This window comes from Pan troglodytes, chromosome 4 (assembly GCF_028858775.2).
Source record: "Pan troglodytes isolate AG18354 chromosome 4, NHGRI_mPanTro3-v2.0_pri, whole genome shotgun sequence".
Lineage (NCBI taxonomy): Eukaryota > Metazoa > Chordata > Mammalia > Primates > Hominidae > Pan > Pan troglodytes.
This window is the reverse complement of record NC_072402.2, coordinates 126,147,366-126,167,618: the sequence shown is the minus strand read 5'-3', so window position 1 is coordinate 126,167,618 and position 20,253 is coordinate 126,147,366. Positions and strand designations below refer to the sequence as shown.

The 20,253-nt window shown below is 36.3% G+C and overlaps 1 protein-coding gene across 1 annotated transcript in view; it reads left to right on the top strand.

Moving 5' to 3' along the window:
• FBN2 (fibrillin 2) overlaps nucleotides 1-20,253 on the top strand; it is a 279,981-nt gene that overhangs the window by 138,040 nt on the left and 121,688 nt on the right. Inside the window, exons 9-11 of the mRNA XM_016953727.4 lie at nucleotides 4,567-4,719; nucleotides 6,475-6,708; nucleotides 7,688-7,825. Coding sequence (XP_016809216.3) covers nucleotides 4,567-4,719; nucleotides 6,475-6,708; nucleotides 7,688-7,825 — 525 coding nt within the window. The remainder of the gene's footprint in view (nucleotides 1-4,566; nucleotides 4,720-6,474; nucleotides 6,709-7,687; nucleotides 7,826-20,253) is intronic.

Genomic DNA, 20,253 nt, shown 5'->3' with positions numbered 1-20,253 from the left:
TGTTCAGGATCCCCCCGACCTGCTGCTGTGAACTCGATTCTCTTTCTCCTATTTGTTAAGAAGTTATGTACTTTATTTCTGTTGCTTCAGTGGCTATCCTAGCTGTTTTAAGATGCATATTTAAAATTAACCTGTATGTTTGCCTATATATAAATAATGAAAGAATATTTAAGTGATTAAACTTTGATCTTCCCCTCACAACTTTTTAAAATCTAGTATATTGCCATTCCTATATGTGACAACTTAATCATTATTGTTTAATATGTTAGTACGTATTTAGATTTACCCACTTATTTAATATTTTTTGCTCATCATTTCTTCCTGCATCTCAAACCTTCCATTGGGATCTTTTTCTTTTGCCTGAAGTACCTCTTTCAACATTTTGCTTATCAAAAAAACTCTTGGTAGAAAACTCTGGTTTTGTTTTCTTGAAAATTACCTTAATTTGCCCTCTGAAAACATGATTTATCACAGTACAGAATTTTAAGTTGACAGTTATTTTATCAGAGTATACTAAGATATTATTTCATTGTGTTCTGGCATCCATTGGTGCTGCTAAAAAGTCAGCAATTGATTTTTTTAAAATACCGTTTCTCAGCAGGTGATCTGTCTTGTTTTTCCACCTATTTTTAAGATCTTTACCTTTGTAGTTCTGCAGTTTCACAGTGGTATGGCTAATTGTGTATCTCTGTTTATTTTTCCTACTTTGAATGTATTGGGCTTCTTATATCTGAGGTCTTACAACATTGCTAGGAAGTTCTAAGTTAGTATCCATTAAATACTGCTTCTTTCCCATTCTGCTTATTACTCTTCCTAGTACTCTTATTAGATGTTGTATTAGTCTGTTTTCATGCTGCTGATAAAGACATACCCAAGACTGGGCAATTTACAGAAGACAGAGATTTATCGGACTTACAGTTCCATATGGCTGGGGGCGCCTCACAATCATGGTGCAAGGTGAAAGGCACGACTCACGTGGTGGCAGACCAGAGAAGCGCTTGTGCAGGGAAACTCCTGTTTTTAAAACTATCAGATCTCTTGAGACTTATTCACTATCACAAGAACAGCACAGGAAAGACCTGCCCCCGTGATTCAGTTACCTCCCACCAGGTGCCTCCCACAACATGTGGGAATTCACGATGAGATTTGGGTGGGGACACAGCCAAACCATATCAGATGTACACAGGTGTACATCTAATTAGCTTTTCATTCCCACCTTCATATTTCTTAACCTCTTTTTAACATTTCAGTTTCTTTGTCTCTATGTGCTAATTGACGATAATATATTCATATATATCTGCCAACTCAGTAATTTTCTTTATCCATGTGCAATACACTTGTGTAATATATTTGTCAGATACTTTATTTCATTTCATTTATAGAAGTTTGATCTCTTTTAAGTCTGTTCCTATTCATTGTTTATGGGCCTTTTCCCCTTGTTCATGTCTTCAGACTTGAATTGCTTTAAATATATTAAATATAATTTAGTTATTAATATTTAATTATTAATAATTTAAAATAATAATTGTCAGAATTGGTCTGACCATTTCAATATCAAAAATATACTGGTTACTTAACTAGTTTTTGTTCCTTAGTGTGTTATTAATGTATTTTCCTGTTAGCAGCTCTTTTTTCTCGGAACTTTATGAGAATTTTTTGAGACTTTCATTAATATTAGGTCCTCTAATTGTGTTGGCTTTTGTGAGTTGCTTGGAGTGTCTCTAACCTGAGAACCTCTTTACGTTATATTCTTCCTTTGAAGTTCTTCAGACCAAAAACCTACTATGAATTGAGGCATCAAAGCTATTGATGTGAGGAAGACCTTGTGCTTACAGATTCTTAAGAGAGATCTTTTTTTTTTCCTCCACACAGCATCAAGGTAGAGACAGGCAAGTTTCTTAGTTGCCTCCATTACCTTATCCATATACTATATCCATAAACTAAGCATATGGCTCTTTGGAACCCTACCTTATGAGGGAGTTTTCTGTTATGTATTGGGGGAGAGTGGAATCTGGGCTTTTTATGTCTTATGCCCCGGGCACTGTGAAACTATCAGAGTTGAAATTCACAGTCTCTGGAGTTTAATAATAGCCTAAAGGTGAAATTAGTTGTTCAAATACCTCCTAAGATTCTCATTTCACCTCATTTGGGGACTCTGTTTTATCCTTCATTTCATGCGAGCTGGATGATGTGTTTTTAAATATTTTTTCACATTTTATCCAGGATATTTTAATTGAGAGGAACATTCAGGGTAGCTAATTCACCATGAAAGCTGCAAGAAATAGAGCATATGTTGTTTTATTTCATTCTCCCACCAACCATGTTCAAACAATTAATAATATTTGAATGTAAAACTAGGTCTCTTGACTCAAGGCTATGGTTTTGTTTTGTGTTGTTTTGTTTTCAAATTCTATATTACAACCTCCTTCTTGTAGAAGCCTTGAAGAGATAAATATATTCATCCTAACTTGTAGCACTGATTGTGTTTTATAACGTTAGTGATTATTGTTAAGAGTTTGGAACTTTCTTATTTTAATTTACATCCTGGCCTTGAGGAGGTAGTATATGATACTTCGGGTTCATAAAATGAATATTCCAAAAGTTGTTTCCTGTGATTATTCTTAGGAATAGAAACTTAGTTGTGAAATTATTCCTAATGACAGCCTGTCCAAATCCAACTCAAGTTTTTGAAATTTCTGCAGTGCCTTTAATTATGTGTGCATACATCACATTTAGTGCTCGGTTTTGGGTCATACTGGGATTTTGGGGAGAAATAGAAGGAATTGTTCGATTCTTATACAGAGTATCTTAAAGGTAATTCATTTATTTTATGATAGCTTAAAAGCAATCTGAGGCATGCTATATATGGGCCATTAGAGGACATAATGTGCTTACTTTAAACTCTGTATCCAGTGCTAAAAATTTTAACTTTACCTGTTAATGGAATTATAAGCAATTAACAGTTTCATCTTCATTATTGATATGCAGATCCTGATTGCTGTGGTACATCTTTCTTCTTGTGATCATAGACAAAACAACTTTGAAAGCATCTTGATAGGGTTGAATAATATGTTGTTAATTAAGCTCACAGTTTTTTCCATTGGTTACTATAAAGGCAGTTTCAGTTATAACCCATAAAGTTTACAGATGATATTGATAATTTATCCCTATGCAACTTTGCATTTTATGCAGTCTTTTGCAATCATCATAACCTGTCTTCTAGCCTTTATCTGATCATTTTGATCCATTGTGTATCCTGCTATCAGATTGACCTCTATTACAGTCATATTTGGTCATGTCACTTCCTTACATCAAATCCTACTGGATAATGCACAGACTCTTTACCATAGCAGTCCTGCCAAACTGTGCTTACCTCTGAGTGGTCTCCTTATTTTGCCTCTCAATATCTAGTTTGGCACAATCAGTTTTCCCTAGTTCTTGAAACTGTCTCATCTGGCTCTGGCTTAGAATGACATATATACACTGACAATTCACATATATATATATTCAGCCTGACTATGCTTCTGCATTCCAGGTTCATTTATTCAACATTCCAAATATAACATATTTTAAAGAGAAGCCTTGTCTTGTGTTCTCTAATCCCGTTTCTTCCCTCACCATCCCTGTCTCAGCTGTGTAAGTCAAAAACTTAGGAAATGTCTAAGACTGTCTTTCTTCCATACTCCACACCCAAGCAAGTTCCCATTGGCTGTACCTTCAAAACATGTCTGCCCTCTGCTCAGCCTCATCATCTCCACTGCTGCCACCCTCATCAAAGCCACCATCATCTCTCACCTGAATGTCTTCAGTGTCCTCCTCACTGGTCTCTGTGCTCTGGCTACAGTCAGTTCTCATAGCAGCCAAAGAGATCTTCTTAAAAATGTAAACCATTGTCTTCTCTCATTGTAACCATCCAGGAAATCTCCAAACCCTCCACTCGAAATCCAAATGAAATCCCAAGGTCCTTTCCTAATGGCCTATAGGACCATCCATGATAGCCTCTGCTGTCTCTCTGAGCTCATGCTCCTGCACTTTCCCTTCCACATGCTGTTTTCTAGTCATAGTGGCCCATCTTTCTTCACACACATGAAGCACATTCTCTTCTTCCTCAGAAGCTGCTCTTTCCTCAGGTACTTCCATGGCTCATGCCCTCATTTTAGTCAGCTGCCTTCTCAAATGTCACTGTTTCAGGTTGCATCTGATCAACTTTTATAAAATAATCAGTCAGATGTTGCTGCATTACAGACAACCACAAAATCACAGTGACATACAACAGTGCCTATCTCCAGGCTGAGGATTGGGACTGGATTGTTGCTTTCCTTCAAGCTTCAGAATTGCCTGACTTTAGCTTCTTACTGCAGTCTGTCCTCCTATCTGCTCCACGTCTTTCATTGTTCTGTCCCTGGCTCAATGAATGTCTGAGATATTAAGAGAGTGAAGAAAGGAATAGATAATAGAGATTAAGTGGTATGAGTCACTTCACCTACATTCATCTCATGTACAGTGATTGTTGTAAGAACCTGAGGTAATTCTGCCATATCTTCTGTCTTATTTATACATGCACAGATCAGAGAACAGGCATGTGTTTCTCGGGCCTGGTGAATGGCCGCTGTGCCCAAGAGCTCCCGGGGAGAATGACGAAAATGCAGTGCTGCTGTGAGCCTGGCCGCTGCTGGGGCATCGGAACCATTCCTGAAGCCTGTCCTGTCAGAGGTTCTGGTACGTGGCTGGCTGTTAGTCTCCTCGGCACAGACACTGTTAGGAAAATTAGTAGCAGTACTGTATTTTGCTCTCTGGGAGGCCAAGGCAGGTGGATTGCTTGAGTCCAGAAGTTCAAAACCAGCCTAGGCAACATGGCGAAATCCTGTCTCTACAAAAAATACAAAAATTAGCCGGGCATGGTGGTGCATGCCTGTAATCCCAGATACTTGTGGGGCTGAGGTGGGAGAATCACATGAGCTTGGGCAGTCGAGGCTACAGCCATCCATGATCATGCCACTGCACTCCAGCCTGAGTGACAGAGCGAGACCCTGTCTCAAAAATATATGTATATATTTTGCTCCTGTCCTTGAAGTCAAGTCATATTTGTTTTCCTTTGTGTGTTTTCAGTATGACTTGAGTGTTTTTGTGGGGAGTGTGATAGCATTGTTATTTAGGATCAGTTTTGATAATATCCAATTTAGTAACATCAGACAAATACCTGAAAGCTGTTTGACTTGTTTTTGTCCAAGTGTTGTTTTTTAAATTATTTTGAATGTTAGTATTTCAATTCAGTTTTTAAACCTCCTGATCTTTCATCCAGAGCTCAAATATCTATGAGGAAGAAAACTCTGTCTTCATTTATACTTTATTTCAGGAATACCTTCAGCATATAATGTCTCAGTCCTTGAAGATATTTCCTCTCTTCTCATGATCGTGAAAATTAATCATACAAGAGTATGATGATGGCTCTCATTAACTATGCTGTGGTAACTGCCATATAAATGATGCTATATTGGGAAATTAGGGTTAATGAGAAGTAGTTCCTCTTGTTACGTGTAATATGAGTAGTAAAGTACAAATTAATGTTTCTCACATAAAGATATATTAATATATTCAATTCTATTATCATTTTCTCATTGAATTAAAAGCGTGTAAAATAATTAAAGTTTTCAAATATACTTACAATTATTTATGCCAATATGTACTGTTAACAGAAAAGATATCATGACACATTAATCATTCTTACAAAATCTCTAAGTCATAAAATAACCAAAATCTATTAGTAAGACAAAAAAGGGCAGAATTAATGCCTAGTAAATAATTTTGGATTCTCCCAGTTCCACTGGTAGTATATAATTAATAATTTTTATTCCTTCTGATATAGTGCCTTAACTCTGCAAACAGTTAAGACAATAAGGCAATTGCTATCTTCTTGCTTCTCTTTACTCAACTTTGTCACCTGGACAAAAAGGAGCAGATTTTAAAGCTTACTTGATATTGTCTACCGTTAAAATCCAAGTTAGAAAAAAATATCATTCTGGAGCAATATTAATACCTAATCTCCTGAAAAAAAAATAGACAGGAAAAATGTATAGGTATAATGCTGATGAGAATGTAAGTAAAACCATACAGATAGAATGAATTAGCATAAAGCTTTAACTTTTATCTACACAAGTAAATTTTCTGTATTTATAATTATGTCTGGAATTTTATGAGTTGCACTTAGGTGCATAAAATAAAAATACACATGTAAATGATTGTTTATGCAACTCAGTTAAAATAATGTGACAATATAGGTTTTAAATTTTTTCTAAAACTTCTATATCTTTTTCTTGCTACTGCCAGCATTAAAAACATGTATTGAGATAGTAACCTACTTAATCATATTGTGTAGTATAGGTAACCCAAAGTGACTTAGTACAGTGTACCAATGGCTTTTGTTATGCAGAAAGACATTCACCTGTGCTTAATGCCAACTTTCTTTTCTTCTAGAGGAATATCGCAGACTTTGCATGGATGGACTTCCAATGGGAGGAATTCCAGGGAGTGCTGGTTCCAGACCTGGAGGCACTGGGGGAAATGGCTTTGCCCCAAGTGGCAATGGCAATGGCTATGGCCCAGGAGGGACAGGCTTCATCCCCATCCCTGGAGGCAATGGCTTTTCTCCTGGCGTTGGGGGAGCCGGTGTGGGGGCCGGGGGACAGGGACCTATCATCACTGGACTAAGTAAGTGGTCAGTTTTCCTGTGGACTCTTTAGTTTCCTGCCTCAAGTGACATTATAATATCTAACATAATTTTAATTTTTCAAAAGGGTTGTATGAACACACTTGCACATGTGTGTGTGTGTTTGTGTGTGCGAGAGAGAGAGAGACAGAGGGAAAAGTGTTTCAGGGTCTGATACATAGTAATACTAAATTTGGGAAAATGTAATAGGAAAATATTACTTTTATGTTCTGTAAACTTTCTGTTAAATTAGAGAAAAGAATGTGTGACCCAGGTCTTTGCAAATACATATGAGAGCCCAGTAATACTCCAATCCAGTTGACACCACCAAAAAGCATGTTTTTGGTTTCAATGTATTTCATTTGGCTGTTTAAAGCTGCCCTGTTCATGCACCCCTTGAATTATTTTCCAGAACCATTTCTCCACTGAGATAAACTGAATATCTTGCTCTGTGCAGATCCAAATATTGTAACGTACATATCTTTCCTTTCCTCACCCTTTTTTGTTAAATTGCTTAAGAAATTGAAAACCGTGGGCTTCAGACCAGAGTTGGCATTTGTGTGCTTGACATTTAACTTCATTCTTTTTAAAAGCCCTCTCTTGCTAATAATATTTAAAGATGTCCTACAGTGTTATGTTTATTCTTTTTGGCATATTGCCGATTTACTATATCTGAATATTCAGCAGAGTCACAAAGGAGAAATGGAAAGCACTCAAACGTATGATAGAACATTCCTGTAATTTTAAAAAGACATGATTAAGGGCAGCATTTTCAGATCTGTAACTTAACAGATACAAGTTGCAACCATGTGTCTCAGTAATATTTTTTAGATTCTCCACATTAAAGTTTTAATAAAATATAAAATATGAGCTTCTGATATACATCTAATTAATTTACTATTAAATGTCCTTTAAAAATCAATTCAGAAAAATAATGCATGTTGTAATGATTAAATATAATTGTGCTTTAATTTTCCATAGCAATTCTGAACCAGACAATAGATATCTGTAAGCATCATGCTAACCTTTGTTTAAATGGACGCTGTATACCAACTGTCTCAAGCTACCGATGTGAATGCAACATGGGTTATAAGCAGGATGCAAATGGAGATTGTATAGGTAAGTGTGATTCTTTAATAATCCTTCTTAGTTTTTTTAGTAGCTATTAGATTACAGGATCAAATTGGAGTGAATATGATTTTTTTAAGTCTTTTGAAATACAGCTAATTTCCAAACTGTCTCTTCTGTGTGTATGCTATTCAGTGTGCCCCCTTAACCTATGCTGAGCTAGATCACTTTAAGAATTTCCTACCCTTTCAGGTCCTAAATATTGTGATTTCTGTCTCTGACTCTCCCTTTCCTTTCTCCTTAGAAATGCTTACTCTTAATATAAACTAAAAATAAAAATGAATCTATGTAACAATGAATATATTTTAAAAACAATTCGTCAAGCATGAATCCATCTTTAAAAGATGACAAGACACCAATGGACTAAAATCTGATACATCAGGGCAGTAGTTTGCAAATATGTCGGTCTCAGACCCATTTAAACTCTTAAAATCATTGGTTATCTCTACTTTGATAATTACCTAATTAGAAATTAAAGATGAAAATATTAAGACATTTATTGATTTATTCAAAAATAACAACAATGAATCCATTGCATGTTGACATAAGTAACATTTTTATGAAAAACTACATTTTTGAAAACAAAATGTGTGGAGACAAGTGTCGTTGTTTTACATTTTTGCAAACCTTTTTAATGTCTGCCTTAATAGAAGCCAGCTGGATTCTCATAGCTGCTTCTCTATTTAAGGTTTGGTGATGTTTTGTTTTGTTTTGTTTTGTTGAGGAATGAAAATCTATCCTCAAACAGATACATAGATGGAAAAGAAGAGGAATATCGCATAGACTTTCAGATAATTGAGGTTATTCTTTGATATTCCACTAAAACTTGCAAGGAGTAATTCTTAAAGTTTAGTTAACCATGTAGAATCTGAAACCATATTAGTACACTTTTTGTACTCTTGTTACATAAAGTCCATTGGTTTGTCTAATGCTTTGAGTGGATTTTGTAACATGCACTGGTCATTTGAAATATATTGATGCACTGTATTATGCACATCTTTCCAAAGTTGACGTATTTTACTATGTACTATCAAAAAATCATATTTGAGAATATCACCATCAAACTCATAAAAATGCCTTCAAATTGCTGAGAAACAAGCATACAGTGTTAAATAATCTTTCTGAATTCTGTCATTTTTAAGCTTGGATTTTAACATTAGCATCAAATATACAGTCTGTTGCTTTTCTTAAAGTGACAGGCTCACTGCATGATTTTCAAGAAAATGTCTGCCAGATTAATAACTCTGAATAACTATAATTTGTCAGTCATTCTTCAAGTAAAAATAGTATTCTGCAGAAAAAGCTGCTAATGGAGTGCACAACTCAAAACAACTACACAGAAACTTTTCCTTGAGACAGGCACTCATGGTGCTTCAGTCAGCAACAATGTGTAATGTACATTTTGTCATAGAAGTATTTTAAAAATGTATATTCAAGGGCCAAGATTATTATTAATTTTATGGCTTCACCAATTATATTCTTAAGTGAAAATGTCTTTTTCAAATACCCTGTGAGTTCATGGCATTGACTGGTAGGACAGTTTGGTGCCATTGCCTTAATCTGTGCTAAGCAACCATCATTGCTCTTGTGCCATCAGAGAAAATGTTAACATGATTTTTAAAAAAAGTAAATAGTATCTTAATATGATTGTGAAAATAGTTTGGAATCAAACTCACTCTGAAAGGATCTCAATGGTCTCCCAGAGGCCACACCTTGAGAACAGCTGCTATAAAGGGTCCCCAACTTTCTTGTAGGTCATATACAAAAAGTTTAACAGTGAGAGAGTTAGTAGTGGTAGACTTGAAAGTTTTCATTCCTTAAATGCCATTTAAATTGATTTGTGCTCAATAACTGTGATCTGTATACTAGCAACGTGGTGAAAGAAGAGACCATCAGGAATATCCAATCTAGCAGCAGGATGTGCAGTAATTAGGGGTTACACTAGTGTCTGTGAAGGATAAGGAATTTCCCCATGGAGTTAAAAAAAACTCAATAGAGAAAGGCCAAGATGGCTGAGTAGACACACCCAGGAAGAGCATTTCCTACTGAAAGATCAGACCATCAAGAAGACTGGCACACTCTGAGAGGATCTTCAGAAGGAAGGCATTAAGAATGTATGGAAGGAGCACACAGACCCTGGACAGAAGTAGGAGGAAGCTGGGAAGCCTTCATGGGACTGCCAAGTGCCAGGACTTGTTCCTGACCCTGAGAAGTTCCTGGGGAAGAAGTGAATTAAATAGTTGAGGAGTGGCCCACTCTTTGCAGGGGTCTCTGGAATCCTACCTGCAGAAGATCTTACAACCTCCATGGACATTTGAGACATGGGAGAGCTGCTTGGATAGGTGGCAGGGACAGGACTCCAGCCTGTGCAGAGCCCAGAGGGTTGGGCACCAGAGTGGCTGCGATGCCCATACCCCAGGGCTTGACATCCTCCTTTAGGGGGCTTTGGCCTTGGTTGATTGTTGGACCTGGGCAGAGCAGAGCAGTCTTGCCCATGGGACAAGGCCAGTCTGATCTGAGTGTCCCCCATCTGCCGGCCTCTGCCAGTGTCCCTGCATGGCTGTGTCCACTTGGAGCACAGCCTCAGGTGCCCATCTGGAGCTCTTCCCAGGTGTCACCACCATAGCTCCTTTGCCAGCAAACCCTGCCTAACCATTGGAGATCTTCAGCAGATGGGCCTCTGCCAACATTCTCCCACCTACAGCCTCTCCCCACAACTTTGCTGGCATGCACTTGCCCACAGCCTTCCCCCATTGCTCTGCTGGCACACATGCACATAGGCCTCATCACCCCATCACCACTGGCATGTTCTTAAGAAAGAAGCAAACTGATCTGATAGAGCTGAAAAACTCACTACAAGAATTTCATAATACAATCAGAAATATTAACAGCAAAATAGTTCAAGGTGAGGAAAGAATCTCAGAGCTCAAAGACTGTTCTTTAAATCAACTCAGTCAGATGAAAATAAAAAATAATTAGAAAGATTGAATGAAACCCCTGAGAAATATGAGATTATGTAAATAAACCAAACTTACAACTCATTGGCATCCCTGAAACAGAGGTAGAAAGAGCAAGCAACTTGGAAAACATATTTGAAGATATTGCCCACGAAAAATTATCCAACCTTGCTAGAGAAGGCAATATTCAAATTCAGGAAGTCCGGAGTACCCCTGTGAAATACTATACAAGATGACAAACTTCAAGACATACAATCATCAGATTCTCCAAGGTCAACAAGAAATAAAAAAATTTTAAAGGCAACTAAAGAGAAGGAACAGGTCACCTACAAAGGGAACCCCATCAGGATAACAGTGGATCTTTTAGCAGGAACCCTACAAGCCAGAAGAGTTTGGGTGCCTATATTCAGCATTCTTAAAGAAAAGAAATCCCAACCAAGAATTTTATATTCAGCCAAACAAGCTTCATACGTGAAGGGGAAATAAAATATTTTTCAGACAAGCAAATGCTGAAGGAATTTGCCACCAGACCTGCCTTACCAAGAGGTCCTTGAGGGAGTGTTAAACATAGAAATGAAAGACTGTTACCAGCCACCACAAAAACAAACTTAAGTACATAGACCATTGACACTGTAAAGCAACTACACAATTAAATCTGTATAACAACCTCCTAAATGCAATGGCAGGATCAAATCAGCACATACCAATATTATCCTTGAAAATGAACGGGCTAAATGCCCCACTGAAAAGGCACAGAGTGGCAAGATAGATAAAGAAACAAGATTCAACTATATGCTGTCTTCAAGAGACCCATCTCACATGCAGTGACATCCATAGACTCAAAGTAAATGGACAGAGAAAAAGCTACCAAGCAAATGGAAAACAAAAACAGTGGGAGTTGCTATTCTAATTTAAGACAAAACAGACTTTAAACCAACAATGATCAAAAAAGACAAAGAAGGCCATTACATAATAATAAAGGTTCAGTGCAACAAAAGATTTCCCTATCCTAAACATACATGCACCCAACACTGGAGCATCCAGATTCATAAAACAAGTTTTTAGAGACCTACAAAGAGTTGTAGATAACAACACAATAATAGTGAGAGGCTTTAACACCCCACTGACAGTATTAGACAGATCATCAAGGCAGGAAACTAACAAAGATATTCGAGACTTAAATTCAACACTTGGACAAATGGACTCAACAGATATCTACAGAACAGTCCACCCAACAACAACAAAATATACATTCTTCTCATCTGTAACATAGCACATACTCTAGATTAACCACACACTTGGCAATAAACAATTCTTAGTATATTCAAGAAAAATGAAATTATACCAACCACACTCTCAGACCACAGCATAATAAAATTTTAATAACTAATAAAAGCAAAGATACAACATAACAGAATCTGTAGGATACAGCTAAAGCCGTGTTAAGAGTAACGTTTATAGCACTAAAATCCCACATCAAAAAGTTAGAAAGATCTCAAATTAACAACATCGCACCTGGAGGAACTAAAAAAATAAGAGCAAACCAACCCCAGAGCTAACAGAAGAAAAGAAATAACCAAATTCAGAGCTGAACCGAATGAGGTTGAGATGTGAAAAAACATTCAAAACATCAACGAAACCTAAAGTTGGGTCTTTGAGAGAATACATAAGATTGATAGCCTGCTATCTAGACTAATAAAGAATAAAAGAGAGAAGACAGAAATAAACACAAACTGAAATGATAAAGGAGACATTACCAACAACCCCAAAGAAATACAGAAATCCTGAGACACCTCTATGCACACAAACTAGAAAACCTTAAAAATACCTCTGTGCACACAAACTAGAAAACTTAGAAGAAATCATAAATTCCTGGAAACATAACATCTCCCAAGATTGAGCCAGGAAGAAATTGAATCCCTGAACAGACCAAAAATGAGTTCTGAAATTGAATCTGTAATGAAAAGCCTGCCAACCAGAAAAAGCATGGGACCAGAAGGATTCACAGACAAATTCCACCAGATGTATAAAGAAGAGCTGGTTTCATTCCTGTTGAAACTATTCCAAAAATTTGAAGAGGAGGAACTCCTTCCTAACTCATTCTATGAAGCCTGAATTATTCGTATACCAACACCTGGCAGAGATACAATAAAAAAGGAGAAAACTTTAGGCCAATATCCTTGACGAACATAGATGCAAAAGTCCTCAACAAAATACTAGAAAACTGAATCCAGCAGCACATCAAAAAGCTAATTCATCGCAATCAAGTAAGCTTTATCCCTAGGATGCAAGGTGAGTTCAGCATATGCAAATCAATAATGTATTTTATTAGAGATTTTATCTCTGATTTCTTTCAGAGACAAAGAAATCAGAGACAACACAAACAAATGGAAAAACATTCCATGCTCATAGATAGGAAGAATCGACATTATTAAAATGACCATAGTGCTCAAAGCAATTTACAGATTCTAGCTATTCCTATCAAAGTATCAACATTATTCACAGAATTAGAAAAAAACCTATTTTAAAATTCATGTGGAGCCAAAAAAATAGCCTGAATAGCCAAAGCAATCCTAAGCAAAAAGAACAAAGCTAGAGGCATCACACAACCTGACTTTAAACTATACCACAAGGCAACAGCTACCAAAACAGTACAGTACTGGTACAAAAACAGGGATATAGACCAATGGAACAGGTTAGAGAACCTAGAAATAAAGCCACACACCTACAACCATTTGATCTCTGACAAAGTCAACAAAAACAAGCAACAAAGAAAGGGCTCCCTATTCGATAAATGATGCTGCTATAGCTGACTAGTCATATGCAGAAGATTCAAACTGAATCCCTTCTTTTCATCATGTACAAAAATTAACTCAAGATTCATTGAAGACTTAAATATAAAACCTAAAACTATAAAAACTCTAGACGAAAACCTAGGAAATGCCATTTTGAACATAGGCTCCGGCAAAGATTTTATGACAATGATTCCAAAAGCAATTGCAACAAAAACAAAAATTGACAAATGAGACCCAATTAAACTAAAGAGCTTCTGCACATCAAAAGAAAATATCGGAGTAAACAACCTACAGAGTAGGAGAAAATATTTGCAAACTACACCTCTGACAGTGGTCTAATATCCAGAATCTATAAGTAACTTAACAAGCAAAAAAAAAAATCTCATTAAATAATGGGTAAAGGACATGAGCAGACATTTCTCAAAAGAAGACATACATGCAGACAAAAAGCATAAGAAAAAATGCTCAGCACCACCTCTCATTAGAGAAATGTAAATGAAAACCACAATGAGATACCATATTATACCAGTCAAAATGGCTGTTATTAAAAAGTAGATGCTGGTAAGGTTGTGAAGAAAGGAATGCTTATCCACTGCTGGTGGGGGTGTAAATTAGCTCAGCCACTATGGAAAGCAGTTTGGAGATTTCTCAAATAATTTAAAACAGAGCTACCATTCGACCCAGCAATACTGGGTATACACCCAAAGGAATATAAAATGTTCTACCGTAAAGACACATGCACACATATTTTCATCACAGCACTGTTCACAATACAAAGACATGGAAACAGCCTAAATGCCCATCAGTGGTGGACTGAGTAAAGAAAATGTGGTACATAGACACCATGGAATACTATGTAGCCATAAGAAAAAGAATGAGACCATGTGCTTTGCAACAACATGGATGGAGCTGGAGGCCATTGTCCTAAATGAATTAACACAGACACAGAAAACCAAATACCATATGTTCTCATTTGTAAGTGGGAGCTAAACGTTTAGTACACGTGAACACAAGGGAACAAGAGACACTAGGGCCTACTTGAGAGTGGAAGGTGGGAAGAGGGTGAGGATCGAAAAACTACCTATCAGGCACTAGGCTTATTACATGGGTGATGAAATAATCTTTACAACAAACCCCTGTGACATGCAATTTTCCCATGTAATAAACCTGCACTTGTATTCCCTGAATGTAAAATAAAAGTTGGAAAGAAAAATATATGTGTATATATAAAACATATCTTTCTCCATGTCTGAGTTCTGAGCCAATTGAGGGATAGCCAAAGAACCCATTTCATATGGAGTTCTAAAAATTTTGAAAATTAAAGTTGTTTGTACTGTCTAGGCTCCCTATTTGTGCTTGCTTAGTTCGAAGTCTTAAAGAAGTTGGTCATGATCCTAAGATGTACTCCATGTTTGCACACACTAGTCAAAGCTGGGATTAATACTCCCAGCTTTGGGCCCATGTCTGAAAAAATCCAACTATAATTTCATCTAGAGCCTTGGTTTTCCCAAGTAGATTTTTGGTCCCCAGGCGCCACTTGAATATTTTCTCAATTTTTCCCAGCCCATGCACCCTGTGTTGAAGAATAGAGGCATTCTAAGCACTTATTTCTAAAAGACAAGGAGGAAAATGAAGCTCTTAAAGATATGCTGTAAAACAGCCACAGAGTTCACAACACCTTATATCATAGGTGTTCATGACTCCTAAAAGTCTGTAAGCCCAAGAAGACAAGACCATATCTTTTTCTTAGTTAATCATGATGGAAGTATTGTGCAGATTTTTAAACTAGCTTTATTGTGGTTTAATTGACATACAATAAGTTGTATATATTTGAAGTATATAGCTTGATAAGTTTTGACATGTGTATACCAATAAAATCATGACGACAATCAGATAATGAACATATCCATCACCCTCATAAGGCTTACTTTCGTCCCTTGTAATCTCTCCATCTTGCTCCTCCTTTCATCCATCCCCAGCCCCCATCCTGTCCCCAGGCAATCCCTGATTAGTCACTGTACATTACTTTGCATCGTGTAGAATTTTATATGAATGAAATCATACTGTTACATATATGACTTGTCTGATTTCTTTTACTCAGCATAATTATTCTGTGATTCATCTATGTTGTGGTGGGAAAAATCATTTATTTCTTTTTGTTGTGGAATAATATTTTATTGTATGGATATAGTACAGTTTATTTATATATTCCCAAGTTGATGGGCACTTATTTTGTTTCCAGTTTCTGTGTATCACAAATAAAGCTCTTATGAACATTCATGGACAAGTGTTTGTATAAGCATTTTAGTTTTGAGTATATACCTAGGCGTGGAGTGGCTGGATTGTGTGAGAAGAATATATTTAATTATTTAAGAAACTGCCAAAATGTGCTATTTTACATTTCTAGCAGCAGTGTATGAGAGTATCAGTTACTCCATAACCAAGCCAGCACTTCGTATAGTCACGTTTTTACACTTTAGCCATTGTAATAGGTAGGCAGGGATTTCTCATTGTGGTTTTAATTTACATTTCTCTAATGATACACATAAAAAGATGTTGACCATCTTTTCATGAGTTTATTTGATCTGACACTTCTTTGGTAAAGGGTCAGTTCAAATCTTGGTCCATTTTAAAATTATTTTCTTATTGAGTTTTGAGGGTTCTTTGTTTACTCTGGATATAAGTCCTTATCAAATATATGATTTACACATGTTTTCTCCTAGCCTGTGGCTTGCCTTTTCTTCTTGTAACATATCTTTTGAAGTGCTGTAATTTTTAATTCCGACGAAGCTTTATTTATTAAATTTGTTGTTTTATGGATCACGCTTTTGATGTTGTGTCTAGGAAATCTTTGCCAAATGTAAGGTCACAAGGGTTTTCTTCAGTTTTTGCTTCTAGAATTTATCTAGCTTTAGGCCTATGATCCATTTTGAATTCTTTTTTTTAATATTGTATGAAGTTTATTTTTTGTAGTATATTAATAACCATCACCCTTTGTTGAAAAGACTGTCTTCTCTCTATTTAATTGCCTTTGCACCTTGTTGAAAATCAGTTGCTCGTATATATTGGGTCTGTTTCTGGACTCTCAGCTCTGACTCATCTACTTAGGGGCTTGCTGCATCCTGCCAGTGTTCCCCCTGTCTGCATTGTGGTCTGAAAACCCTCTTAAAGCGATAAGCTGAAATAGTTATGATATTCACTGTGTTTGTTTTCCTTCTCTTAGGGATCTATATTCTTTGTTGCCTGATGTCAAGTTTCTTGAAAACCATGATTTCTTATACTGTGTCCATTTGTTTGTGTTTTGAGGAAGGAGGGTAAATCTGTCTTGGCTGGGAACAGAAGTGTCCCCTATTTTCTTAGTGCAAAGATTGTGGAATGAAAAAAATGGGAACAAAAACGCCAGCTAGTAAATTTTTATATAAGTCTAGGCAAGAAATTATGACAATAGTGATGTAGGACTGCAGAAAAACTTAATGATTCAACAAGTGCTTGGGAGGTTAATCGATGGAATCTGATGACAGATTAGTTGTGGGGAGTCAAAGAGTAGAAAACTACAATGATAACGCAAGTTTCTGGCTGAGCAAAACTGGACATATAGTGGTGGTGTTAACATGTATAAGAAGGTGCAGATTGGGAGGAAATAGTTGTTGAGTCTTTCTTGGACATGCTGAGTTTTAGGTGTCTAGGGTATTTAATTATAGAGCTCTAATGCTAAGAGGAATGTCCGGGGTAGAGTTACAGATTTAGGAGTCAACAACACACAGGTGGCTCTTAGAACCATGAGGATGAATACTGTGTCCCAAGCTGAACAACAGGACAAGTGAAAAGATAACAGGAATACTACAGCTGGAATCTTATGGAACAGACACATTGAAGGCCCTTAGTCTAGCTCAACTCAGATGCACCTTGTTCTAGCTCATAGTGTTAGAGAGATAGCAAAATAATATAGAGAATTATGTTCCTGAAGTTAGGGAAGGGCACACTTTCAAGAGAAAAGTAGTGTCAGGTGTTAAATGCAGTAGAAAAATCAAAGGCAGTGAGGAAAAAAATCTGTTGGATTTGGTAATTGGGGGGTTTTATTAACTTTGAAGAGTGGTTTTAGGATGGTAATTGAGTCATTTTGAGGTTATTTTATTTATTCATAATATTAACACACATATGTTTCATTAACTAGCTTAACCCTAAATAACAGATTTGAGTTCAGGTCTTCCATTAAACAATATAGATGAGAGGCCAGGTATAGAGAGAGTTAGTATCATAATTTTGCCAAAAATGTCTTAGGTCCACTATGATTATAAAAGAAAATGTGGGCCAAATATGATGTTTTGGAAAAAACAATCATTCTAAACTAGGTACAGGGCTACAAGATCAGAGTTATTAAATTAGGCTTAGCTCAAATTTTGTCTGTACAAACCTAAAGGGTATCATTCAAAGAGTCTATATAAGTGGTATGCCCTAGGGTTGTACACTATATAACCATATGCAGCCTACCTAGCTTAGCTGATACCACCTGGTGCTTCTTTAAGTGATAGATATACCTCATCATTTAGCCCTGCAAAGTTAAAGCCCCAGCAGCAGGCTTGTCTTTCTGACTACTGTAATTCATAGAGACTTAGCTTAGTAATGGAGCACATTTTCAGAAAATGAGTTTTAATATTTTTAATCCTATACTCTAATTCAATTTTTGATCACTTTGAATTTATAAACAACAAATTGAATTTATAAACAACACATCAGAAAAAGTGAAGAGGATATTAACTAGTGCTTTAAATTATAAGAGCCCAAGATAACACTAGTAACTATGTCAGCTGCGCTAATGTTTTGAGGAATAACAAACTGCCATTGCTGTTTGGGAACTTTTATGAGATACCTGATGAAGCAGTATAACTTGAAAGGCAATAGATTTATTAAAGGATCAGTGACAAAGAATATAGAATTGGGTCTATTTTGCTATTATGAGAATTGCTCCTGATGCCTGAAAACAGTTATATTTACCCATTATATTTTTCTCTTTTTCTTGAGAATTCTACTCTAAAATTAAAATTTGTAACTCTCCTAGTGTCTGTATAAGTCAAACTGCTGTTAGCAATGTTTTTAATTCAAGTCACTCTATTTTGGAGTAGTAAAAAATAATTTAAGTTTCTATTGGGCTACAGGTAATCCTCGAGCCCTTGCAAACAAAAAACAAAGCCTTTTCTAAGTTGGCATATAAAGTATTTTTCAAGGGAAAATATTTCTTAACTATATAGTAGTATTTGAGAAATTAACAATTTTGATAATCAACATTCTCCATAATTTTAAAATTTATTTTAGGAGGTTAAATCCCATGAATTTTGCTTAAAAATACCCATCCCCCCAATGAAAACATACTAAGAAGTCAAAATGTACAGAACGTAGTATTTAAGTACTTTCTGTTCCTGTAAACAAGACAAAACGAACATGATCTCTTGGAGGTCCAGGACTGTGAGACTCAGAATAAAGAAGAGACAGAAATGTTCATGTAGAAGTTGGCAGTGGTTGTTTGTGATTAGTCTAAAACTGAAAATCCCAGAAAACAAACAAAAAACAACAAATGGGTTTTAAAGTCATATGGAATTGTAAAGTCACTAATTGCTTTTTTGGTGATTGTTCTGACCAAAATTAAGTGAACGATTACATCTTCTCTCTGTACTAGACCCTTGATGAGTCCCTGAGGGGCTCAGGAGACAGAAGTGAATTATGGTTGTAGTAGCAAAATAGCTGGCAGAGCTGCCATAGTAACAAGGAGCCTTAGGAGCAGACTCTCCAGGGGAGAAAACAGTCCTGCAGAAGTGGCTTTCCTGAAACTTTACCTGAAGAGAGGGGAGTGGATGCGTGGTTTCTCATGTTCTTCAAACAAACAGAGCTTTATGTTGAGGCTTCTGTAAAGATAACAGCTACAACACATTTTTAATTGTTGCATTTCAATTATGTAACACAAAATTGAAGTGATCTTCAACACTGCGAACTGAAGGTGGTATTTCGTATTGGAAAGTCTATTTATTATACTTTATATACTTGCTAATGCTTTCTCTCTTTTCTCATTTTGCTTCGTTCCTTTGGCTCAGTAGAATTGATGGTATCAACTAAAATTTTAAATGTAAGTGAGTCTCTATGGGCTGAAGGGGTCCTTGGATGGATGGAAAAGGATTTAGTCCTGTTATTCTTTGTTGTTTTTATTTTATTTGCTATGAAGTTTATTTCCTTTACCAGAAAGGGCTTAATTGCATTCAGTCTGAGTGTTTACATAAATGAAGTTGGTGGGTTTGATAAAGTACAGTTCCTCTTTTAAGAACATCTGTGAAAGTAGGAATCTGCTTATTAAAATGGTAAACCTGTAAACTGATTTTATTATGTTCTCCAATTTAGCTGAAATGGTATATGTTAATGGCTTCTACACATATATGAAATGGCAAATCATTATGCCCTCACCAACTAGCCAGATTTTTAATTTGCAAGGATTGAAAATAATATTTAGTGGGCATTGCTGAGAGAAGATGAATTAAACTTCGTATACTGGCACACGTGATTTCTCTGGGATTTAACTAGTCCAGACTGTTCAGTCTGTCATTTGGTTTTTCAGCCCCTGAATCCTGCAATGGGTTTGCATTTAATTAGGCTTTAGGAGACCTTGAATGGAAAGCATGAC